The sequence below is a fragment of the Takifugu flavidus genome, chromosome 1, assembly GCF_003711565.1.
Source record: "Takifugu flavidus isolate HTHZ2018 chromosome 1, ASM371156v2, whole genome shotgun sequence".
NCBI classification, from domain to species: Eukaryota; Metazoa; Chordata; class Actinopteri; order Tetraodontiformes; family Tetraodontidae; genus Takifugu; species Takifugu flavidus.
The window spans coordinates 7,291,929-7,315,738 of NC_079520.1; the positions used below are offsets into that span (position 1 = coordinate 7,291,929).

A 23,810-nucleotide genomic window follows, 5' to 3' on the forward strand; every position below is an offset into this window, starting at 1 on the left:
GCCTTCGCGAGGAAGGCGACAGGTCCGACGCCGCAGAGCCTCCAACCCAGTGAAAGATAGAAATGGAGGTTGCTTATATCATGAGGGTTAACATGAGTGCGATCGTCCTCAACATTCTCATCAACGCGTTCTACATCGCCTGCCTGGTGCGTCCGTTTCGAGGCGAAACGCCCAAACAGCCGCTGAGCCTCCTTCTCTGGACCATGCTCTGCTGCAACCTGTCTTTCCAGGCGTCAGTCCAGGTTCTGTTCTTTGTCACGCCAGCATTGGGCTTATTGTATCCATTTTTGGGATTTTTATCTTCAGTTTGTCCACCAGCATGACCACCACTGTTTGGTTGAACTTCTTCTACTTCATCCAGATTGTGCCTTTGAAGAGCCCCGTCTTCCTTTGGATGAAGAGGAATCATAAAGCCACCATCTACTGCATCTGGATGGTTGAGAAGCTAATAATTGGGATAACTGTTACCAGCATTGTTATGTTTGATGTTTCTGTATTTAGTCAAATTTCTGATCTGATGTCGTTCAATGCCACGTTTAATAGCGATACCGTATTCAATAAATTACCCTCCCACCTGATAAAGCTGGCTAAAGCCACAATGATCATGAATGAGGTCTACTTCGTTATCTGCCTGTTCATCATGTCGCTGTCCAGCTTGTCCACTGCCATCTACCTCAGCAGACACTTGCGTCAAATGGCCTCCAAAGTGCGGTCCTGCTCCCTCTTCCGAAGCCAGGTGAGGGTCACTGTCACCGGCATCCTGCAGGGGGCGCTCTACGTGCTGTTATCTACGTGGATTCTGTCCCACTATTTGTTCTATGACATTGCAGCCGGACCCGCTGCGTATATGACCTTAGCCAATATCACTGTCATCAACGTCTACATGATGGGCACCATTTGTAAATCTGGGGGTGGGTCAGGCCGTGTTCAGGCAGAGAGCTGTGGACCTGTGGCACAGAGCGGCACGGTGCTGCACAACCATGAGAGCACAGCAGCCTCAAAAGGGATGACAATGAGCTTTGCTATCAACCCCGTTATTGTTTTTTTTTAAAAAAACAACTGAAATGTATCACACATATCTGAGTAGCTGTACAGATGTGGCCTGAGTGCTTAAAACCTGCACGGATCTTTTCACATTTGCTCTCTGTTCTCATCTGACTTGCATTAGATGCAAATGCCTCAATATTTGTCACATTAGCCCATCGCTGGCTTGATTTGAAGAGCACTACAAAGGATGGGGGTCTGAAACTTCAAAAGACGGACTCCTTAACATTGTCCACGATGAATGAATGTTCTCCTCAGAGATGTAGCTCATGCATATTGCTCCAGCCAGATGCCACACTTGGAATTATATTTCTTTGTTTAAATGCCATGACACAATATTATGTCAAGGTGCATTTCTAATCAAAAGCTGTCTTGACACCATATGTTATGTGACTGGTAGTGTCGGGTCATTCTGATTTTTATTGTAATGTGTAGCGAATTAGCATCAAAAATAAAATAAAAAAAGTTTAAAAGTTGAAAGGTTTGTTTTTACTCTTAGACGCCGACAGAGGTCAAATCAAACGCTACGAGGTGTTCACATAAATGACCGTGATAAATATGAATCAGATGGAATGCTGCATTAATAGAAAAACAACAATAAATAGAGAAAATACAAAAGATGTTTTTTTGTGCCTTTGGTTTATATCATATCATTGTTACAGCACATCATTCCTTGGATTCTGATCCAATTCCCAAATATATTCCCATAATGTGACACCTGTGGAAGCGTGAAGAACGGACTTCAACGACATTTTTTAGGAAATGTTGATCATGGGCCGAGGAGGAAGCGTGATTAAATGTGATGATTTTGACCTTTGTTTCCAAATCCAAGAGGCTCTGATCATAAACCTACCATGTTATATAACCTGGGTGTTTTCTTTCTATTTATTTCATTATTTAAGCCTTTATGGGAGTGTCACTGTTGTTAACGTGTTTAATTATAGTTGTGCGTTGTTTTTTTTTTGTTTTTTTTGCGCGTTTCCCGTATTTCCGAGCGCGCCTGAAGGCACCGCCGCCCCTCCCCCTCCCCCACCCCCACACCCCCCCGCTCTGGGTTCCGCTCTCGTCCCCGCGGATGAGTGAAGGAGTCGGAGGCGTTCGTGTCCGCGGAGCTCTGTCCCCGGCAGCACAGGCACTTCAGGAACAAACTAAAATCCGCCGGGGAACACGCCCCGTCCTCGGACTAGAGACGCGGACCAGGACGAGGATGTCTGCCGGACTTACCTCCAGCTCAGGTAACTTCGTCTACGCGTTAACCGCCGTCGCCGGACGCGGTTTAATCGCCCCCCCCACCCCACCCCACCCACCCCGTTAGGACCGTTGGTTTCGCGCGTGCCGCCCTCCCGGGTTCCGGGCTCCCTCCGTCCGTTTCGGTACCTTCGCTCGTCTTTTCCCGTTGTCTCCGCGCTCGGTGATAAGACAGTCAGGGGTGCGAGGGTTAAAAGTGGGAAAAGAGTTTTGCTGCTGTGAAAGATGGACACCTGATGGGGGGGAGGGGGGGGGTCTAACTGCAGCACCTTTGGGCTGTGTGGAGGCTGAAGGGCTTTAAATGTACTGAGATTCATTCTCAGGAAAGCTGAGGAACCTTCCAAAAGCTCAAGTAAAGGTTATGACCCACATTTTAAGAAGGGCTCGGAGCTTTTTAATGGAATGAAGTTGTCTCTCTTTCCCAGCAGAACATCTGTAGGTAGGGAGGTGGTGGCCTGCAGCCAGCCCTGACAAAAGCCTTCAAAGATGGCCCTGGGATCCACTCCTGTCCCAGCTCGGCCGGAATGGACTCGGAAGGGACGGCCACATGCTGCTCGGAGCTGAAAGTCCCAGATGAGATGAAATCCGTGGACGACGACGACCTCCAGAAGCTGTGCCTCTCCTGTCCTCTCTCCGCCCTCGCTCAGCCTTCCTTGTCTCCCCCTGGATGTGTTCTCCCTGAGCCAGGATCAGGTGGTGCTACTCCCTTACGCCTCTCCCCTCCCCTTCCTCCTCTCTGCCGACAGCCCAGCGCGAGCCCGCGGTCTCAGCAGGACGCCTGCGTCTTCCCAGGTGGATTGGACATGTTTGAGCGCAATTGCATTGCCAAGAGGCTCGCCTGCTGTACGGACGCGCCCCTCTCACAAACACGGGCCAGGTGGTGGTGATGTGCCGCACACGCCTCTTCTCTGTGGTGCTCCGTCTGTATCCTCCCAGGCAGAGACAAAGCAGCGGGACTACTCCCCTGTTGTTGTCCCCACGTCCACATGGATACAGGGGGAAGAGGGACCAATGGGCTCCCTCTCTCCCCCTTTACAACAGTCTTTTTGCAGCAGGTCGACCTCTGAGCGGCCCAGAGTCATGTTGACGGACGCTCTGAGGCCCAGACTCTCCAGGCAGGTGGGCCTGCGAGGCAAAGCTCAGAGGCTGCAGAGGAGACTGCAGGTCCTGCTGGGGGAGCACGCCGTGCGCCACTGCAGCCAGCAGCTGGACGGACTGAGAAGGCAACTGGACGGGCCTGCCTTCAGTCACACCTCCACCCGTCCGATCCCCTACCCACCCTGACCGAGCCCTCCGTGGACTTGCCTTCCTTGGGGGAGTTCAGCCAGTCCAGCCAGGCGGTGCTGAGAGGGCTGCAGGGAGCGTTGGACTCCGAGGCCACGCTGAGCAGCAGTTCCGACGACGAGTCCCAGGAGGTTCGTGGCCGTTCCGGAGCCGCAGATCTGTGAGTACCGACAGGCTGATTAAATGAACGAAGCCCTCATTAGTGCGAACATTAGGGCAGTTTGTTATAAAGGTGGATACACCGTTCAGAGGCGTAAACTTTCCTAAACATCACTGTTTCCTGTATTGAGTCTCTGGAAATGCTTTTTAAAAGCTAATTAAACACAGAGAGAATGTAAAGGCCCGACTCTCCGTGCAGCGCGACACGCTTCCCCACAGTTGGAGACGGCTCTGCCGTGTGGACCTGGCTCGCCAAAGTCAACGGCGAAGTCACGGAGTCAGACCGGGAAACCCATTGATCCCATATAAAAATGGATCAATAAGGTCTAACCAAGCTGGAGCCATTCAGGCCTCATTAAAGTACAATTTACTGGACCCATCTGCAGTAAAAGACTGGAGAATAGAGTGTGGACCCCCCCCCCATCCCCCCAGATATTTAGAGAATTTGAAAATAAACGTGTGCATCCTGGGAAACGGGTCACCATAGCGATGCATGATACACATCCATGCTCTCACATTCTTACTTGGGTGAAATTACAGTCTCCAGTAAGTAAAGTGTATCTTTGGAATGTGAGCGGAAACACGAGCATACTGGGAGTAGACCGAGTCCGAGTCCTCGACTGGAACCGACCCCGCGGCATCCAGTGTGCCTAATATCGTGCCTACGAACGCGTTTCAGCTTTGTGTGGGTTTGAGTTTCTCTGTAGTTCTGCAGGTTCGGGTTTACCGCCTCGAGAGGGGTGGCGGGTTTTGGTTGATGACATGTTTTGACCACACCCACATTTTCTTTCCATGCCGCAATCACAACACAGCTGAAACACACAACCAGCTGTGTGTTCTTGCTGACAGGAAAATAAACAGCAGCAGGGATGCATGCAAATTGTGCAAAGGCACTTTTCCACCACATGGCCAAAGCCTTACCTTTCTGCTGACTGTCAGCATGTGGAACTATTATTTTTCTCTCTTGCTTGAGTCTGGAACCCTTTAAAAAGTGAACTGAAGGACAGAAATGAGCCACAGCTCTCGATTTCTGCCTTTACGTGTGTGAGCATCCTGGAAAAAGCCGCCCTGCATTGGATGTTTAAAGAGATACAATAAAAACAGGAGTGGTTTTGAGCGCAGCTTCACTAAAGCTCTGACTCGGGAGGATTTTCTGCCTTTATGCACTCTGGACACATCTGTGAAGCGCATCCCGCCACCATTCAGCACTTTTGGAAGAAGTATTTTTGGAGCAAAGGTCGTTGCGTGAACGAGAACGGGCGCTTTGCACGTGTGTGATCTCCATCTTTACTCCAGTCATCTCGGAAGTGTCAGCTTGTCTTTTTGTGAGTGACTGGTGAACAATACCCAGAGCTGTGTCCGTAAGCCTCCCCTGGGGAGTTTTTATGGCAGCTTCCTTCTTGAAGAGGACATGTCCTTGTTGGGGGGAGCACAGCTTGTTGCCTTTTTTCTTTAAAAAGCTCCAAAGGAATTGTCCTTGAATGTGTATTTCCTGGTGAAACGGGTACATGTTGGAAGGTTTAAGTGCTGGCCACACCCAAAACACTCTCATGGCCCCGTAGAAGCCAAAAACTATTCAAGAGGAAACATTTTTTTAAACCCTGGAGCGACATGCCGGGGCTGGCCTTCATTTCACTTTTATCTGCCCTTGAGCAGTGAGCCTGGTAGAGGGTTGCTACTCCACATGTTCAGTCAGCAACCGGGTGGCGGATGGATGTAAATTAACAGAAGCCCCACATTATCGGGTCTGACGTAGGTCCTGCTGGAAAATATTCCAGGAATGTTCTTGTTCTACAGCCCAAAAGAGCCGCCAGAGTCTGGCTCTGCTTTTTTATGTATCCAGGAGTACATCAGCTCAGGCAGAAGCAGGCATTGTTTTCGTTTGGTCTTAGCTTTGGGTCTGGTGAAACGGAGCGCACGTACGTGGACGAGCTTAGCGTCAGCCTCTCCAGAGAGCGGTTGTCAGGTTCTGTGTGTTTGGCTGCTTGGTGACTGGCCTAACCTTTCATCTGTGAGATGTGCGGGGGGGGGGGGGGTCCTTCCATTTGCTAGCCAAGGTCCAAGAGCACTGCCATAGCAACAATTGCCCTGCCAGCCTACACACACACAAACACACACACACACACACACACACACACACACACACACACACGCAGAGTTAACTGCTAACTGAACAGTCTAGTGTCATGGAAACATAGTATAGTTAAGCACAACATGAGCTTTATTTTAACCTCCAGCATAAAGGGACTGACACTGTTGTATTTCAAAAGGGCTCCGTGTGGGTGCGATTATAAATCTGTTAACTTTTTGTCGACCCGGTATTGTGCTTGATCAACGGGTTCCCCGCAAACGTCCAAAGCTTTTGAAATCTCCCTGTAAAAGTTGCTCAAAAGTTAAAAATACAGTGACAATAAACACGGCGCCCCATTCGCTGTAATGCCGGTAGCATACGGAGGGGGGTCTGACCGTCCTCCTGTCTCGCCCCCCTCCTTCACGGTCAGCAGTGGCAGCCAGGAGAGACGGCGGCTGGAAGAGCGAGCCGAGCTGGGCAGCAGATGGAGCTGGTTGCAGGTGCGGCTGGAAGATCTGGAAGAGAGGACACGGCAAATGGGGGAGCTGCACAAGCACATCTGCTCCACCAAGGTAAGTGGAAAACACTCACTTCTCTTAAAGTGGGCTTTGTGTAAGCACTCTATCATGTACCAACCAGATAACTGCAAAGAGTAACGTGCGCGCGCGTGTGTGTGTGTGTGCTTGGTTCTCATAGGGTAAAGTGGTGCTTGCAGATTCCCAGCCCCTGACGGACACACAGATTCAGCGAACCCTGCTGAGAGAAATGGCAGGTTTATCCTGCACAGCAATGGATACTGACAATGAACCATGTTCCCCCACACGCCTCCTTTACAACATAGAGAGACAGGTAGGATATAGCAACACACACACACACACGCACGCACACACACATGGGGAGTGGGGGGATTACACAGCTGTTACACAGAGAGGATTGAACTAATTAATCACGGGATGCACTTTGATGAAAAACTCCGGCTCTCTATGAATCCTTTTGGCACTCTCAGCTGAAAGGAACACTCGAGGATGATCCTGACGCCTCTTGTCTCGTCTGCTGTATGGATCTTCTCTTGCAGAGCGCTCAACTTAGCCAGTTCGTCAACAGTCTGTTGCCTCCTCTCAGCTTCTCGCCGGTAAAGCAACCACAAAGCTGCAAGCACCCCAAAGCCTTCCTAAGGTAGAGAACACGAGTGGGAGATGAAAACGAGGAAATGTGGACAATGCTGTGTACATATAACAGCTTTCAAGAACTATAATAACCAGCTTCATGAATTGAAACTCAGGGTTCTGGTGTCAGGTTTGGAAGGATGTTCCAGGCAAACCATCTGCCCCGGTGTAAATAATCCCTCCATATCCGGTCTTCTCTCATGTCTTTTTAAGTCCCTTATTGGTACAACAACACACTTTCTTGTTGGCTTCTGTTTTTTTTATCAAAATCTGTTTGACCAACAGCATCTGAAGAGAAACACTATTTCCTGGTGTGTGTGATCTTTACATGAGTCATTTCTCTGACATTTCCGTGACCTCGGCCGATCTCTTCCCTGCAGTGGTCAGACAAATGGGCCTTTTCTGCCCAGAAGCTCTAACAGAAGACGACTGCTGTCAAGTGGGACCTGCAAAGCTGAAATGTCATGCGTGTGTGCCCGGACTCGACCCTTAGTCAGCTTCCACAAACCCAGACTGTTCGCTCTCGACACCTCCAGCCCCACATGTCCACCGGTACGTCACACGCGTTCGCCTGCTTATCACATGCTGTCCATCTGAATTATCATGTTATGGAGTCGTTTGCACCGCTGTAGCATTTTCCTCTCATTTTCTTCTGAGAAGACATTAAAACCATAATGTAAATTGATTATTTCCATCATTTTTACATCATTGTAAAGTAAATGTATGTCAGTCTGTAAAAAGAACGGTGTATACACAATTATATGTATCTAATTTATTGAAAGGATTGAGGTAACCATCTTGGCCCATTCTCAGAGCAGCTGATCTCACTCAGGCTTTTTAGAAGAGGAATGCCGTTTCCCTGAAAACAGCTTGGGAATAAAACTGATAAAACGCCGACATTTTCTTTTAATTAAATAGTGCTGAGATCTGGGATCTGTTTCAAGTTATAATAAGATATCTGTGATAAGTATTTCAAGGCTCTAGGTTTTATTTAGCAGGGACCATTACTTTGTGATGTTCTCACTATCAGAAACATCAGAAGGTTCTGCTAGTGCAGTACTGTATTGGCCCCCCGGTGGCGGGCTGCAGTATAGGAGCTATGAAAATAACCTGTCTCTTGTGTTTCAGGACTCAGGGAACTCTACGTCTCCCCTCTCCTCGTCTTCCTCGTCTTTAAGTCGTTCATCCAGCGATCCATGTTCTGATCCTGCCTCCACCTCCGGCAGCAGGAGCAGCAGCCTGACCTCCTGGACCTTAAACCCCACAGCCCCCACTGCCTCCCGCTTTTCATTTGGTAGGGGAACAGTTGCAGATACTTAAAATACAGCAGTAAATTCATCCTGATGATCCAAAATATTCTCAAGCTTGTCAGCTCCATGTCACGTCACATGGAAATTGACGAGGGTGTTAATCAACCAACACTCTGCTGCTTCCCTGTCAACTTGAATGATCATTTTCCTTTTGGGAAGAGCAGAACGAGCTGATGGTTTGTCAAGCAAACCTCACCTGAGGTAATAGAGGGAATAATGAAGTTACCATGCGGAACGGTTCACTGCGACGGCTGTGTGAATACACATGAGCGCACAGGCGTGCACGCCAGTGTTCAAGAAAGCGCCGGGATTTCGCCAGTTTACGTGGGGGGCGCGGCACGGGCACCGATTGTAATCTGCCTGCTCACTTTTCAGACAACGCAATGGCCAAGCCAGGCAGAGAAACATGGTCCCTCAGGCCTCTGACAGGCGATATCCGTGCGTACAGCCCAACAGAGCACGGCCAGCGCAGCTCCACACCGGTGCACCGCAGTAAGATCCCGTCCCTCACGCTGTTACTCTGCTCTGCCGTCTGTTTCACTTGTTGCCTTCCTGGACTCGCTTTGCTGTCTTCTTCTCTTGCTGTCATCGTTAATTAGCTGTCACGTTAGGAATTACTTCAATAAGAGTTGTAGCAGGTAGATTATTTGTCTTTTTTATTTGTTTCCAACACTGTTATTGACCTAATGCGGTTGTTGTGTGATGTCTTTAGGATTATTGGGTTTGAAGTCTGCTTCTGTTTGCTGTCTCCCGTCAGACTTCTGATGTTTCCAGTTGAGCAGCAGCATAGATGAACTCTCTTTTCTCTCATTCACAGCTTGTCTTTTATCGGCCTCATCTCTGGCCAGCATATCTGACTTTCTCGATTTAATTACCTGCAGAAAATGTTGAATGATGAATCGGTTTACTCTCAGACTTTAAGTGGCTGCTCAGTGGAATCCACCTTATTTAACAATGTATGATATGCTTTTGGTTTTAATTAGATTTTTAAGCTTTTGTTATCTGATCAGTACTATGGATTTAACATTTTACATGACCCTGAAAGAGAAGTGTTAGATATTACCAGAGAATAATAACTAATAGTGTTAAGTCAAAGTTAATCATAAAAGCTGTTGAAATGTTAGGTTAATGATTAAAGTAACGTTTTCCAGATTTGACCAGCTCATGTGCTCTCTGCTAGGTTTTAATAACCTTGCTAGTGTGACATCAGAAGAAAACAAGAAGTTACTTTGGTTAAGTTGCACTCTAAGTGTGAACTCTCTAAACTCCACGAGTAAGATTGTTTGTGTGTGTGTGTGTGTGTGTTTATGATTGCAGGCCAGAAATTATATAATCGGCACAGAAGGCGATCTAACAGCAGAGTTCTGGATCTGTCACCCATCGAGGCGCCAGGTTCTTCCATCCAGAGTCGAAGCAGAAGAGCCAATCGGAAGAAGCGGAAACGGAGGCGCATCCACAGGCCAGTAGATGGTGTGTGTTCACTCTATATTCTTCCCCCTTCCTCTTTTCACCTGTTTAACAGGGTCACAGGTGCCGAAGTTTTGGAAGGATAGGCCTTTCCAGAACACCCAGGTGTTCCGTGGCATGATGGGTAATGTAGTCCCACCAGTGTGTCTATATGACGACAGGTGCACCTCTGTCTGCCAATGTGCTGTTGTATTTGTGAAAAAGACCCTGAGATAATAACACCCCCACAGCCACCTCCCCAGGGCACACTGTTCCCCATTCAAAATGACTTTGTTACATGACCACAAGCCTCTTTAATCTAACATGCACTGTTTGATTTATCAAAAGAACTTTGACTGTGTGTTATATCCAGATAAAGATGTCCTCTACCAGCTTTGCGACACGGAGGACAGTTTGGACGAGTTTCAGGAGCAGAGGTACACCAAGGTTCCCCCCAGGCAGTCCCCACAGGTAACACACACTGAAGTCTGCAGATGCTTGTCCCACGTCCTGCCTGCAGGACCGTGCAGGTCCAAAATTACAAAATATATTGTATAAGCAAGGTAGATTTGCTTACTGCGTTGTTAAATGTTGAGGATTTTCCCACCAGGTGTGCCAACTTTGTCGACGTGAGACATCGAATATGTCAGATTTCCTCTCTTTGTCTTCCTTTTAGGGGTTTGTGGGCAAGCGTCGGGGAGAGAGTGTTTACAACATCAACAACATTGTCATCCACATGTTGGCGGCTAAAATGGAAAAGCTGCAGTACAAAGTCATAATGACACCCAGGTATGGAGCACAGCTGTCCCAAGAGGAGTTCAGCACAGCAGTCACACGCAAGAACACACTCCTAATTGGGCGAAAAACAAAACGGATCAGAAAATTCTCTTTACAGTTGGCGAGTGAGCGACCCTTCATCGCTGATTCACAAGGAGGCGGAGGATGAGGACGGGCAGGTAGTGCCTGGAGCTTTTGGACTGTTGGCTCTTGAACGTGTCTGATGAGGAAGAGGACTTTAAATCTGTTTGTGTGCGACTCAGGAGGAGGATCTCGCCGATAACGTCTTCGCTCAGAGACACCTGGAGCTGGAACACAGAGAGAAATCCCGCTGGGCTTCCTGGGGAACTAGAAAATGCCACAGACGTCCTAAAAGGTGGGAGCCCACATTCACACTGGGCACACGCAGCAGGAGGAACACGTAGAATGAAACGAGCGCTGTCTAAAGAAAAGCAGTTATTTTCTCCTGAGGTCCTGCAGAGCTCCTCCAGACTTCAGGTTCACGGGGATGGTCTGTGTCATTTTTTTTACAAATTTGCTTTCCCAGATGTGGCGACAGATCGTTTGGCTGCAGAGGCGGAACGTTGACATCAGGAGAGGAGAGCTCAGCAGAGTGGCGCTGGGCTCAACTGGATACTGACGAAGAGCAACGCTCAGAGGAGTGGCTGGTGAGATCAAAAGAGCTTCAGATGAATCCTCCACCCCTCCACACCTGAAACTAAATCCTGCTTATGCGATCAGATAACTCTTACATGGGGTTTTAGGTGCTGCTTTCTGTCTGGCTGCGTCTATGCGTCGTTTAATTATGTCACGTTTTGTTAAACCACGAGAAAAATGATGTAAAAGAGTGAAATCCATCTTGTTTTGCTTCAGTAAAAGAGGCTACACACGATTCTGAACTCTGTCCAAGTCGCTTTGTGTGAGCTAAAGCCTCAATAGATCCCCGAGTGTCTGCACAGATACTTGTCTCCTCTCTGCTCCATTTGCATGATTGCTCGGCACCACTTTGCTTTGATTAGAGAAGAGACTTGCCCCTTGATTAGACCGTTATAATCAACCGCTCCCTGCTGCAAATATTGCCCCCACAAAGCTTTAGATTTTATTTTCTTAAACGGGATTGGAGCCGTACGTGCGATTCAGTGACAATAAAGGAATTTGAGTTTTCAATTTCATAAACAAGATGACGGACTGATAAAAACTGAAAGCTAAAACACATCAAATGACTTTTAAATCATCTCGCCTTGTGTCTCTGGCAGCCTCAGTCACCATGGGAACGGCGAATGTTTCCTTTGAACGAGGATGAGGAAAAAGCCCTGTGTGGTGATAATAGTACCTATAAACCCTCAGGGAGGCTGTCTGTGTGTGGATCAACCCCAATCACGCCAAAGAACGCCAACTCCCAGCTCTCCCCTGCTCTGTTGACTGGTGCTTCTTCGCCATCTGGTGGCCAAAACAAGAACAGCTGAGCGCGGTGCCTTTCCTTTCTACATGCAAGCTGAGAAACGGCATCCTTTGCTTTTACAAATTCCAGTGTCATCCATTTTTAGTTTAAAAAAAAAAAAAGGTTTGGTAGCTTGACATAAAATCCTTTTAATGTAAATTGTATCGTTTTCCCCAATTTGTGGGGTGTTTGTCTTCTGTGAGTTATTTAAAACAGAATTATTAATGGGATTATTAAGATTGAGTGGTTGGAAAGGTTGGTTGAATGGATGAATACAGAATGTCCTACATAAATATTCAATTTCTTCCTAAACTTCCTTTAAATCTAGCACCAAGCGATACTTTACATTCCCCAAATACCAAAATCTGTTGTTTTAAGTAGTAGGTTGGAGTGTTTTTTTTATGGTTTTATAGTGCGAGAGGTACTGTATGTACAGAAATATATCCCAGCACAGTCTCTTGTAGCCTCAGGTCTCGACAATGTTTGTGGATGTCCATATTTGTTCACATTTAACTCCTAAATCTGTACAGAAAGAAGAGTATGCACATACACTTTTGTGTTTTACCTAATTTATATGTACTTTTAAAAAATGGCATTTGTGATAGTGCTTGTGTTGTCTATCTGTTTTATAGTTTTTATAAAGAGGGATAAATCACAAATAAATATTAATGGTACTAAACTCAATTTAGTTTGAAGCATAACTGGGGACATTTTGACACATAGATAAACTTAAAAAGCACAATAATATGGACTGGCTTTATAGTTCTGATTCTCTGTTATTAATGAAGCCAGAGGAACGAGCTGGAGCTTTAGGACGGTGTCCTTCCATGGGCCTCTGATCCAGCCTAGCAGTGGAAGGATAAACTAATGTGAGGTCATATCGGTCATTTGGATGATTTAGCATTACGCGCTCGCCACTAAGAGCTACAGCCACATCGACCTCTACATTGATTCCACAAGCGTAACTACCTTTTATGGCATTCCGACTCCATCAGCCCTGATGGACAGATGGTGGTGAAGGTCAGGCGTCTGTTACACAAGTGTGTGTGTCCGTTACTTTCTTTGGTTCATACATGAAAGGCTGTTGATTTAGAAATAACAAAGTTACTACACTGAGTCCAGGATAGAGGCTGCTTTAAGTCACCCTGAATAAGTAAAATAACGTTATTGTCTCATCTGTCCTGCAGGAGCTGCGTCCGTCTGTTTTTGGTTCCATCTAATGGCCAAACGTGGATTATGTTGAACTTAAAATGTTGTTTACAATCAAAAGTCAAGACACAAAAGAAGTCTACAAGCCAAAATCACGCGTAAAGACGTGATAGATTAGTTTATTTTGTTTCTCCTGCGAAAATCATTTAATCTTGTGAACGTTAGGGGGCGCTGTTTCGCAGTTATATACACTGCTCAAAAAATTAGAGGAACACTTTTTAATCAGAGTATAGCAACCTATCAGTCAAACTTCTGGGATATTGATCTGGTCAGTTAAGGGCTTTCCAGGTTGAGGCCACTGATACTTTTTTCCCTCATCTCCTTTGGCTGATTTTTTACTGACTGACTTTCTACTGCTGTAGTTGTTTATTTGGCTTGGATCAACAAACACAGCCTTCAAACATGGAAGTTGTTATTCGTGCCGCTTTTCAATTTAGAATCAGCATCGTTTAGAACGTTTTCTAGTGACACACGTAAAACAATTGGATAGTGAGCAATTCACCAAAATGTAAATGAGTTTAAATGTTTCAAAACCGTAATTCCTGTAGAAGACGGGGCCAGTTGGGCGGTGGGTCTCTTCCTGTCATTACGGTAATCGCGGCGCTGCAGAACCTGCGTGAGTGTCCGACGGAGCGGGAGTTCACTGACAGACACTGCGCCGAACAGGTAAAAACACCTCTATGTTCCTTTCAGCTGCGCGTGCACAGGAGGAGGGAGCAGAAATGGGGACAAACGCATCATGTCAGCCTTCATGGTGGCTTTTCAACCCGGCCAGAAGGAGCGTTTGGGCAGCCGGTGAAGCTGACATGATGAGGCGTCCCTCCGTGCGTGCGTGCGTGCGTGTGTGTGTGTGTGTGTGAGAGAGAGGCTGGAGAAAGGACGCATTGTTCGTCTGTAGCAGAGCTTTTCGTGCGGTCTCATTTCAGCCAGAGAGGTGAGCTGCGCCGATCAGAAAAAAATCCAACCTAATCAAATAATCACGACAGCTAATCGATAAGTGCTTCTCGGGCCAATTAGGCGCGCCGCTGTCGGGGTTTGTTGTCATGGTGAAGCGGATAAATGTGCGCCGCGCTCACTGCGGGAGGATGCGGGCTGCTGCTGCGGCGTCAGACCCAGGCTGCACAGATCCTTTAAGATCTGACTCAAAGATCCCGACCTGTGCAGAGATGTTGGAATGTAGTGCGTGAAGACGTGCCAGACAAAAGGGCGAAAACGTGCTGAGTCATGCCGGTTGGTTCGTGCACAAATGTGCAGCCTGGCCAGTGACACGACTGGTTTCCCAGCTGCTGCGATCCAGCATGAAATGGTCGTTCCATGAAGACCTGAGCTTCTCGCTGGACCCCCGATTCATCGCTGATGCTGGTGTGCAGGGCTGGTACCCCCCCACTGATCTCCTGCCTCACCCTGGTGAGCTCCAGGAGCACCGTTCCCTCACTCTCCAGGCCAGTCCTATACAGCAGCAGGGTATTGATCCCCACTGTCCCTGCTGCTCTCCAGCAGCAGCAGGAGCAGCAGCAGCAGCAGCAGGAGCAGGAGGAGGCTCATTTAAATGCCTGATGCATCCCAGATGAGACAGCAGCACTGGGCTGCTTCTCACTGAGTGAGTGAATTGGCATTCGAGCTCTTGTAAAGCCAGGCTGGCCGTCAGCAGGACCTTCAGCCGTCCACAGCCTTATTTCTCTCCTTTTTTTAAAAAACAAACAAAAACAGCCTCTGTTATTCTTGTGGTAAACATGTCACGTTCCTGACAAATGTTGCTCCGGTGCTACTGCTGACTCATTCATTTAGTAAGGGGGACAACGAATGCAACACATTCTATTGCCATGATTATTTGATACAGTTATGCCGGCAGTTTAATTTGATTTGATTTATGCTAACAGAGGTAGAAAAAAAAAGAAGTTAATCTTGGCAGATCATCTTGAAGCCACAGACGGTCTCTCAGATTTCTTCCAACATCAGCACAGTGATTCTTTTTGGTTTTATTCTCAGGCCAGGCCTGGTGCTTCCTTACACTTTACACCTCAGAGCATCCAGGCATCAGCATCTGGTCCTGCTTCCCTCGTATTTGTCGTGCCGTGCAGAGGAATTGCTGCCTGATTTTCCTGACATCACATTCCGAAGGGAGCGAAGCTCTCCGGAAGCAGCCAGGTTTTCCTCTCTTTTACATAAAAAAAACCCCTCATCGGAGGAAGCGTTTCTGTTTTAGATGAACGCCGCTGTAATAAATATTTATGTGGCGGGAGATTGGCTCAAAGTGCAGATGTCGGGGTGATGAATGGGCATCTGTACCTGAGCTAATGAATCACTGCCTGTGCTGCGCTCCATACAGGAGGCCGCACATCAGATAGAGGAACCACAACTGTGACCGTTCTTTACAGAGGCCTTTGAACAGCTTTTCTTTGCTCCTAGCAGCTGGATCTATGCCTGGCAGATATTGCGCCACCTGCAGGATACAGTTAAAGAGGGTGAAAATGCAGCCAAAATAAAACATGTCGCGTTATTTATGTGTTTTAAACGGTACAGATGTTCTTTTAATGATTAAGGTGCATCATTTGTGATGGTTTTGAAAGGTGGAGATGGTTGACTGAGAATATTTGATTTCTAATGGTCAGAAACACATGTTTGCACTGACCTTTGACCTTAAAGACCTGCAAGCCAGCTCATTTTTGCGTTGAAGTTGTTAATTAGGTGAAATGAACCACAATCCTCAAGTCTTTACTCAGATCCCAAGCTCAAAATCATGGGATGCTCCTGATAGAGCTGTAACCTCGACCTTTGACCTGTGACGTTTAGTCTCTCCACAAATCATGCTCAATTGGAGGGACGGTTGTACAATATGTGCCATGTTAGGCTGCGGACGCCTTGACCTCTGACCCCAAATTCCAATTTGTGACAATAAGGCCGAAGAAGAAAAGTTCAAAATGCTGAAATTTGAACTAACGTCTAAAATTATGGTCAGTATTCATAGAAAAGGGTTCAAATTGGGACATTAATGTCCTCGTTTAACATTATAACAGAGATTAAACAACACTACAAACTGAAAAACCTCCCCTGTCCAGTGACCAGTGGGTAGTTTAGGTTCTGAACATAACACTGTGCTGTTTTTAGCCGCTGAGAAATCCTTCGGATAATTAGGTTAAACTGGGGATTTGTGCTGTGATCACACTTGTTGTCAGCACTAATGAGCTCTGATTGTTGTACGCTACACGCGTCCCCGTGTTGACGCGTCCTCGCCTTTATGGCGTTACCATATCAGCACATTGCCGCTCTAAACCGCGCCGCGAGCTCGTGTCCGTCTCCAAAAACCATTCGACTTCAGAAATGACTTTAGGATGACTGCGCGACGCGTCCCAGCGCCAACTGTTCATCCCTCACTTTGGTACAAGGGGAGACGGCGCCTCAGGAAGTGGCCTCTCACACATGTAGCTCCGCGTACTGCAGGTCAGATTTAGTGTACGTCAGCGTGTCAGTGAGGTAATCCAATCCTGATACTTAGTCAGCTGGATTCACACGCGGCAGGCAGGCCTGACATGTCACAGTGACTGATTGATGTAATGTGTGTTAGTGTGTGTGTGTGTGTGTGTGTGTGTGTGTGTGTGTGTGAGTGCCGAGGAGGCTCCGCACAAAAGGACAGAGACGCGCTTGTGTCAGAATTGTTGGCAGCGGCAGTAAAACACTCAAGCAGCCCGTCTGCCAGCCTGCTGCCAGAGTCTCTCATGGCTCCAGGTTTTCTTGTGCGACTGAATGAAGATGACAGCGATGAGCCATGATAGCGATATCAGTAAAAACAAACTAAAAATGCCGTTGTAACCGCCTGTTACGTAAACGACGGAACAGGCGGCAGGACGGTGGCATTCTCCTTCATTATGCTGCTTTTGCGTCGTCATGGTTACAGGCTATTCACCTGTGAACATTCAGATTACAGTTTACTGAAGGCCAAAGACAGAGCATGCGTAGCAACAGCAAGTATAACATGAATTTGACTAAACAGACACTGTTATTTGTACTTTTAGAGCTGTCCTGATGTCCTGTAATGCCACAAAATCTTGGTCGTAGATACATATTAAAGCGTGACATTGACAAGGTTGCTGCTATCATAGTTAGCGGCATGCTGATGGGCACGGGGCCAAGGATGCGTGTGTGACAACAAACTGTTCTTGACATGCTGAAGCATTTTCAGGTCAGGGTTGGTGAAAGAAGGCCAGACACCAGCTGCCGAGCTGGTGTCTGCAGCGTCGGTGCCACAGGGCGCGCTAGCAGATACTCGCAGTTCTAACATCTGTCTGACTGTCTGGGCTGACTCAACAGTAACGGGGTAGTCACAGATCAAAGCAGCGAGGAAGGCGAAGATCCTTGAATTGTGTATTAATGCAGACGTGTATCAGTGGACACCACCTTAGCCATGCTATTGTGCTCTGAACTGAAGGCTCCAGACTCTCCCATCTTCAGGAGAACGATGGCCTCAGCAGTACTTAAATACCTGGGAACACACTCAACCCTCGTTCCTCACTTTCCTTTGTCTCAAAATGAGATCAAAGGAGCTGTGCTGTGATTCCAAGGGTGTTCAGTCAAATCCACAGGAGTCCTCACACCCTGTCTCCCTCTGTTCTGTTACTGCTGACTCCAGGACACAAAACATCCCTTTACAGCATTTCTTTAGACACAAAGCTGCTGTTTAGTCATCTTTAGAAAGGTCTAGTTTATGGAACTAAAGCCTAACGGTTCTCATTTCTTATATAATGCTTTGGTAAACTAAACTGAAAATAGTAAAATAAATACCGGTAAAATTGCGTGAAATTATTTCAATCAATACATTTGATGCTAATTTCAGATGAGTATTGGCATAAGACCGACACAATAACAAATACCTTCCCTGATTTCTAAAAGCAGCTTTTGGATGGGTGCATATATTTGCATAAAAATGGTAAATAATGGGCGGAATTTTGAATGGGGAGGCGATTTGTTTTTAGCATCAGCCATATGCTCCTCAACCAATAGCACAAGAGTGCTGGAAGAAATAGAAGAGATTTAGAAAAACATGTGTGGGAGGAACCAGGAAAAAAGGGCGGTGAGTCACAGCTTACCAAACTATTCACTGCCTATGTGACTGTGTGTGTGTGTGTATGTGTGTGTGTGCGCGTGCGTGTGTGTGTGTGTATCAGCATTCATATTTCATACATTGGCATATGTGGGAGTGTTTGCAGTTTCATCTGCTTTTATTTAAGAAAATAAACAGCTGGTTTGATACCTGGACATGAAAATGAGCCGCCTCTGCTGTGTTACCTAAAAGAATGATTACTGGAGATTGATCAAGGGGTTTAACCCCTCGAGATGGCTCAAGTGTCCTCCCGTGGGACCCCTGACATGTTCCCTCCACCCACCACTGCCTTGTCTAATTAGTAAAATAGAAATCAATATCAGCGACATCATGAATATTCTCCAGCCTTCCTTAAGTTGTCCCTGTTTATCTGATCCTGAAATGTGCTGTAAATCATGCTGCGGTAATCTGTGATAGAGTGGAATATAAATGGCTACCAAAGCTTCTTAGAGAGGAGGTCCCCAGCAGGATTGAATTCAATGTAATAGGCTCTGATTTAAAGATAGTGTACATGTCATAACTCACATTCATTAGGTCATTAGATCATGAATATCATGTAAAGTAGTATTCTCCTTATACATTCCTCATTTTGAAAATACAAGGCTACGGAGCACCAGCGTTAGCTTAAACTGCTTTGCCCATATGGATTTTTTTCTTTTCTTTCGTTGAAATTTGTGACACCACGTTGAAAACATGAGGAGCATCATGACGTCTGTTGGTCTGCTCTCAATTTCTCGTTTCCTTTGTCTGGTTTAACTTAATAACAATGAAAGCCATGAAAGTTAAATGTAAGAGCATAAGCGGAAGCTACACATGAGTGCAGCCGAACAACACAGTGGTCAATAGATTACCAGGATTAAGAGCAAGATTTTACAAGATTATGTGTGAGCTGGAACCTCCCAGTCTGAGAAAATGGGATGGAAACACAGTCACAGAACGTGCCTTTCAGTTCAAAATGACTAATATGCAAACCACTGTTAACATTATTTTCGACTCGGTGGAGGTTTGTTTTTCTGTTGTTGTTGTTGTTGTGTAGTAGTAACCTATTTGACACAGTAGGTAATGGTTGTGCCCCGAAATAACGTCAGTAGATTTAAATGAGCCTGTCAGCAGTAGAACTGTGTATTGCGATTGGACGTTATTTTAAGTCAAATGGATTTTTAGAAGCGTTCTATGGTATAGCTATGAGCCCGAGGAACAAATTTCAGGCAGGTAATGGACGTACACATCCTTCTATCGATTGTATTTCCTAGTTCCATCTGTTCAACGCTGCAGCTGTGTGCCCTTCGTGGCTCTTTTAATATATGGGATACTTTTAAAATATTGCACAGAACCCTGAGATTGTTGCTCCTCTTGCTCACAGCCATTCATTCAAACCGCCCACCACCCTTATATGTGAACAGCAAACCTTGCTGCTCTCTAATGGACGTCCAGTTCACCTTCTTTTTGATGTGCCCAGTAGATGATTCTGTGTTTATCGCTGCTGGAGGGGAAAAAAGGAGGAATCAATCTATCAAATAGGAATACCGGAGTGCCACAAGGTCATGTTTTAAGCCCACCTTTTGTTTATTCTTTACACAAGCTGCTGTATCAGTCCATCGATTACTCACGTATGATACTGTTGTACTTGCACATCGATCTATCTTTGCTCAGTCGTTGCACAATCACCTGCTTTTATTTCCTTTGCTACCATGGCAACCTGGCACCAACTGGCAGCGATGCAGTGATGTACGCTCTGTTCATGTTTGAAATCAAATACTACCATTATAAAAATGTATTTCTTTAAAAGACAGGCTAAGCAGGTGTGTCTTTTTAAGCATGTGTCCATCTGAAAACCCCCGAGAACACGTGAAGAGAGTCACGCCTCGGCAGAAAAGCCTCAGCAGCATTTTTTCCATCTCAGACAGCTATACATATATTTATATATAGTTATATATTAATGTTATATTAATGTTAATGTGTTAGAGAAGTGATGAATACACATAACACGTTCATTCCAACACATTACCCCCTTTTCTTTAAACCTTCCTTCCATCATTTTAAGCATTAGATATTCAAAGACTGCAGGTTTCTTGCTATAGGTGGATACAATCAATTAAAATACAGTGCTATAGAATAGAGTATTGTTGTGTTCCAATGAATTCAGCCTCTGGTGACCCTGTTGTGTTGTGTTGAGCGTCCCCTCCCCATCCCCCATCCCAGCTATTCTTTTTGGCACGCTCTAAAATGATAAATACAGTGAGACTAATGGAAAATTAAAAACTGTTGCGTTGTTGTTTTCATCTGCTGCGAGTTGTGCTGGTGAAAATGGGCTCATATTTCACGGCGCTGCACTCGTCATTGGAGTTGATGTTCGGTGTCTTGCGGCCGTCGCCTATCGATTATCAGCAGCTCTGTGGATTACGTGGAGGTTTAGAGTCTGGTTCCTGTGTTATTCCACGTCTTTTCCTTCATCCCAGCGCTTGTTGGGCTAAAACCCAAATTATATCAGCTTCAATCCAGTTTTTCCATTCCATCGCATACATTTCTGAATACTTGAACAATCTGAATATCACATTAGGACATGTGTGGAGTGACTTTCCTGGAATGATGCCACAATAATGTTATTATGTTTTAGATAAAGTTATGTTTGGAACCATATTGCTTAACACACACCCACATCTAGGTGCGCATTCGGTTCAGTTTTGATGGTATTTGAGCGACTAAAATGTATTAATCGGGCACTTTTAATGTTTAACTGCTGAGTGTGAACGTGTCCTGTGATAAGTATTTACATAAATACGTGAATGTGAACATATATTAAGCAAGAAAAACAGCACATCTGTTGTGAGAATGAATCACTACTTCGTCGATCTTGTAGGGAATGTTTTTTTAATTTCTACTGGTTAGTTTATGTGGACGTCTGAAGCCATCAAATGTGGCGTTTGCTGCTATTTGGATGTGAGATGGACTTTGAAAGCAGCTTCTCCATTAGTGTTTGTCTGGAGCTTTTTAAAAAGCTATGTGATATGAACCACCACTGGGGCTGAATCAGCTGTTATCTGTTGCCATGGAGACAGTGACTGAGTTCGAGGGTTGCCGTGGAAACTGAGTGGCTTCTCGTCAAGGCTCATAGCAACCATCCATACACCCACCAGTGACTCACACCCACACACACACACACACACACACACACACACACACACACGCACACACACACACACACCACACACACACACACACACACACACACACTGGAATAAATTATTATTGGCTGAGAAGCACATCCTCAGGGCTGAACACCTTGGGCTCCTGCCTCTCAGTGGCACTGTAGCGTTGTTAACGATGGAGAGTCGCCCTGCTTCCTCCACCAATTAACATTCAAAAGAAAGAAATCTCTGATCACCCAGTTCAGGTTGTCCTTCTAAAAAAAGCATGTCGAGCTGCTCCCTCTGCAGTTCTGCCCTGAAATCATTTTAAGAACTGGTCGTGAGTGAACTTACTGAGAGAGATCATTTTATAATTAATGGCTCACTAATTATATATCCTGGTTTCCATAACAACAAACATCTAACCATGCTTTTATCTTGATTATTGGTTCCTCCATCCTGAAAGAAGCTTCTAAAGGTTTCCTGTGACAGCTCATCAGCTTCTGAGGAAAAACAGAATATACATGCAAGCTCATGCTTGAAAATTCCAGATAAATATTTAAAGATAACATGAGTATGTGAATAAATAATCACAGAATTGTGTTAAATTCATATAAACTGACCAACTGTGCCATTAGACACTCATAAAGAGAGTTTTCTTCTAGGAAGAAAAAGACAAATTTGTAACTAAAGTAACCTCTGTATATTTATGTCAATATTCTTCAATGATTTTATATAGTTTATCTGACTCTTGGTTAGTGATAAAATTATGTTTCATATATTAAATACAATCACTGTCAGTGGAGAACTTTCATTGACAGACAGTGACGTCTCTCCTGGAAACTAATGTGTTTCATTTTCCAAAATTTACAGCTGAATTCTCTTTACAGTTCACACAACAGGTTCGGTTTGCAAACGTTGATGAGAATAATGACAAAGAGTTGATGCAATTTTGCTGTTCAGAAATTCTGTTTCTTTAGAAAAGCTGAAGCTTTTGTTGCTAAAGGCATCCGCTCAGCTGCCAGATGCAACAAATGAAATAAATTAGACCTCCTGTCGAAATGGCAAAATGGAATCCAATAAAACCTGTAAGGGATGGCCATTTTATACATGACACTTACTAAACATCACAGGTATTACACTTACACACGTTTTGAAAAACAGTAGGCTGATAAACAACCACAGAGTGCATGTGAGTGTTTGAACAGTGTGTGTGTGTGTACATGCATGCGCACGTGTGTGTTAGCAGCCTGGGGAGCGTTCATGCCACTAGATCACCAGCTTGCCGCTAACATTACTGAGCTGTGCTGTTTATACTGCAGCCCACGCAGACTCATAAAGACGCTGTGAAAAGGCTGCAAAGAGCAGCGCCATCTGAAGCCTCTGAGCTGATGTCCATATGGTGGAATCTCTGGCGGTCACGGCGTTTAGATGCTGCTGGAATGACAAAGAAATACAGTAATGGAGGGGTCCTTTTAGTATTCCTGATATTTCTATACTTCTAATATTATTTCACTGCTATGAAAATGAGAAAAGACTATTTAGAGGGTGAATAATTAGATAAATCCACATGTATTATGGTGGCAGTATTTATTGTGATACAGATATCAAAATCATGTCTAATTAGCTAAATCAAAAGAAACATGGTCTAATATGGTCTAACATGATCTAATTCATTATCCCTTCAGTTACATCTTTACATTGCTCATTTTTTTCTTTTGGAAATAATTTAGATTCCTTTTTGTGGTTACAAGCTAAAAGCAGCCAAAGTGGCAGAAACAGAGGAGAAAGTGTTGAATTAGGGCAGCAGATGCTAAATTAAGGGTTGTGCTGTATGTTGACCAGAAAGTAGCTAATTAGCTTGTGATATAAAACTGCCTGAATAATGAGACCCAGATATCTGCTCTTGTTTTTAAATATCCCACATGTTGGGGAAAAAAAAGAATAAAAATGCTAAAACTGTTCACATTTTCTAGTCTGTTTTATTCCTAATTTAGTCATTACTGTAGTTTTGTGTATTTACAGCATTGGAGTCTGCAACACAAAAAGTAAGGCCGGTGTTTTACTATTTGCTCTCTTTTCTTTCGTTGCTAGTGTCACTTTAGTTGCTGCTTCCACCGTTGTGCCTCCTGAGGTGTCCATCCGGCTGACATAATGAGCTCTTGTTGCTTTTCCTGGAGGATTGCTGTTGCACTTTTTAACCCTTGTGTTCTGTCGGTGTCTTAGCGAACACAGGCGGACACAAAAACAATCAATGCTGCTTTACAAGAGCGCTAATATACAGCAAACCTGCTGGCACCAAGAGAATTTTCCCACATCTGACCTGAGAAACTGTTTTTCCATTATAACCACGCCGCTGGCGTGCAGTTTAACACGCTTTAACACTCACCTGGCTCCTCCCAAAATCCACTGCAGCAGTTTGGATGCTA

General features: G+C 45.5%; 3 protein-coding genes across 3 annotated transcripts in view; all 3 read left to right on the forward strand.

Moving 5' to 3' along the window:
- Nucleotides 1-1,524, forward strand: LOC130529731 (taste receptor type 2 member 10-like). The gene is given in 3 exon segments (XM_057040249.1): nucleotides 1-252; nucleotides 255-898; nucleotides 900-1,524. Coding segments are annotated over 3 exon segments (945 nt in total). The 5' UTR covers nucleotides 1-62; the 3' UTR covers nucleotides 1,011-1,524.
- Nucleotides 1,525-3,103: 1,579 nt separating this feature from the next.
- On the forward strand, nucleotides 3,104-12,630 carry kansl1l (KAT8 regulatory NSL complex subunit 1-like). Its single transcript, XM_057040137.1, is given in 15 exon segments — nucleotides 3,104-3,556; nucleotides 3,559-3,736; nucleotides 6,240-6,378; nucleotides 6,503-6,655; nucleotides 6,882-6,982; nucleotides 7,353-7,524; nucleotides 8,101-8,266; nucleotides 8,658-8,774; nucleotides 9,600-9,752; nucleotides 10,102-10,199; nucleotides 10,405-10,517; nucleotides 10,624-10,684; nucleotides 10,769-10,881; nucleotides 11,053-11,173; nucleotides 11,762-12,630. Coding segments are annotated over 15 exon segments (2,148 nt in total). The 5' UTR covers nucleotides 3,104-3,303; the 3' UTR covers nucleotides 11,972-12,630.
- A 1,097-nt stretch (nucleotides 12,631-13,727) lies between these two features.
- Nucleotides 13,728-23,810, forward strand: part of map2 (microtubule-associated protein 2) — a 48,127-nt gene continuing 38,044 nt past the window's right edge. Inside the window, exon 1 of the mRNA XM_057040286.1 lies at nucleotides 13,728-13,821. The gene's annotated coding sequence lies outside the window, so the exon portion shown is untranslated. The remainder of the gene's footprint in view (nucleotides 13,822-23,810) is intronic.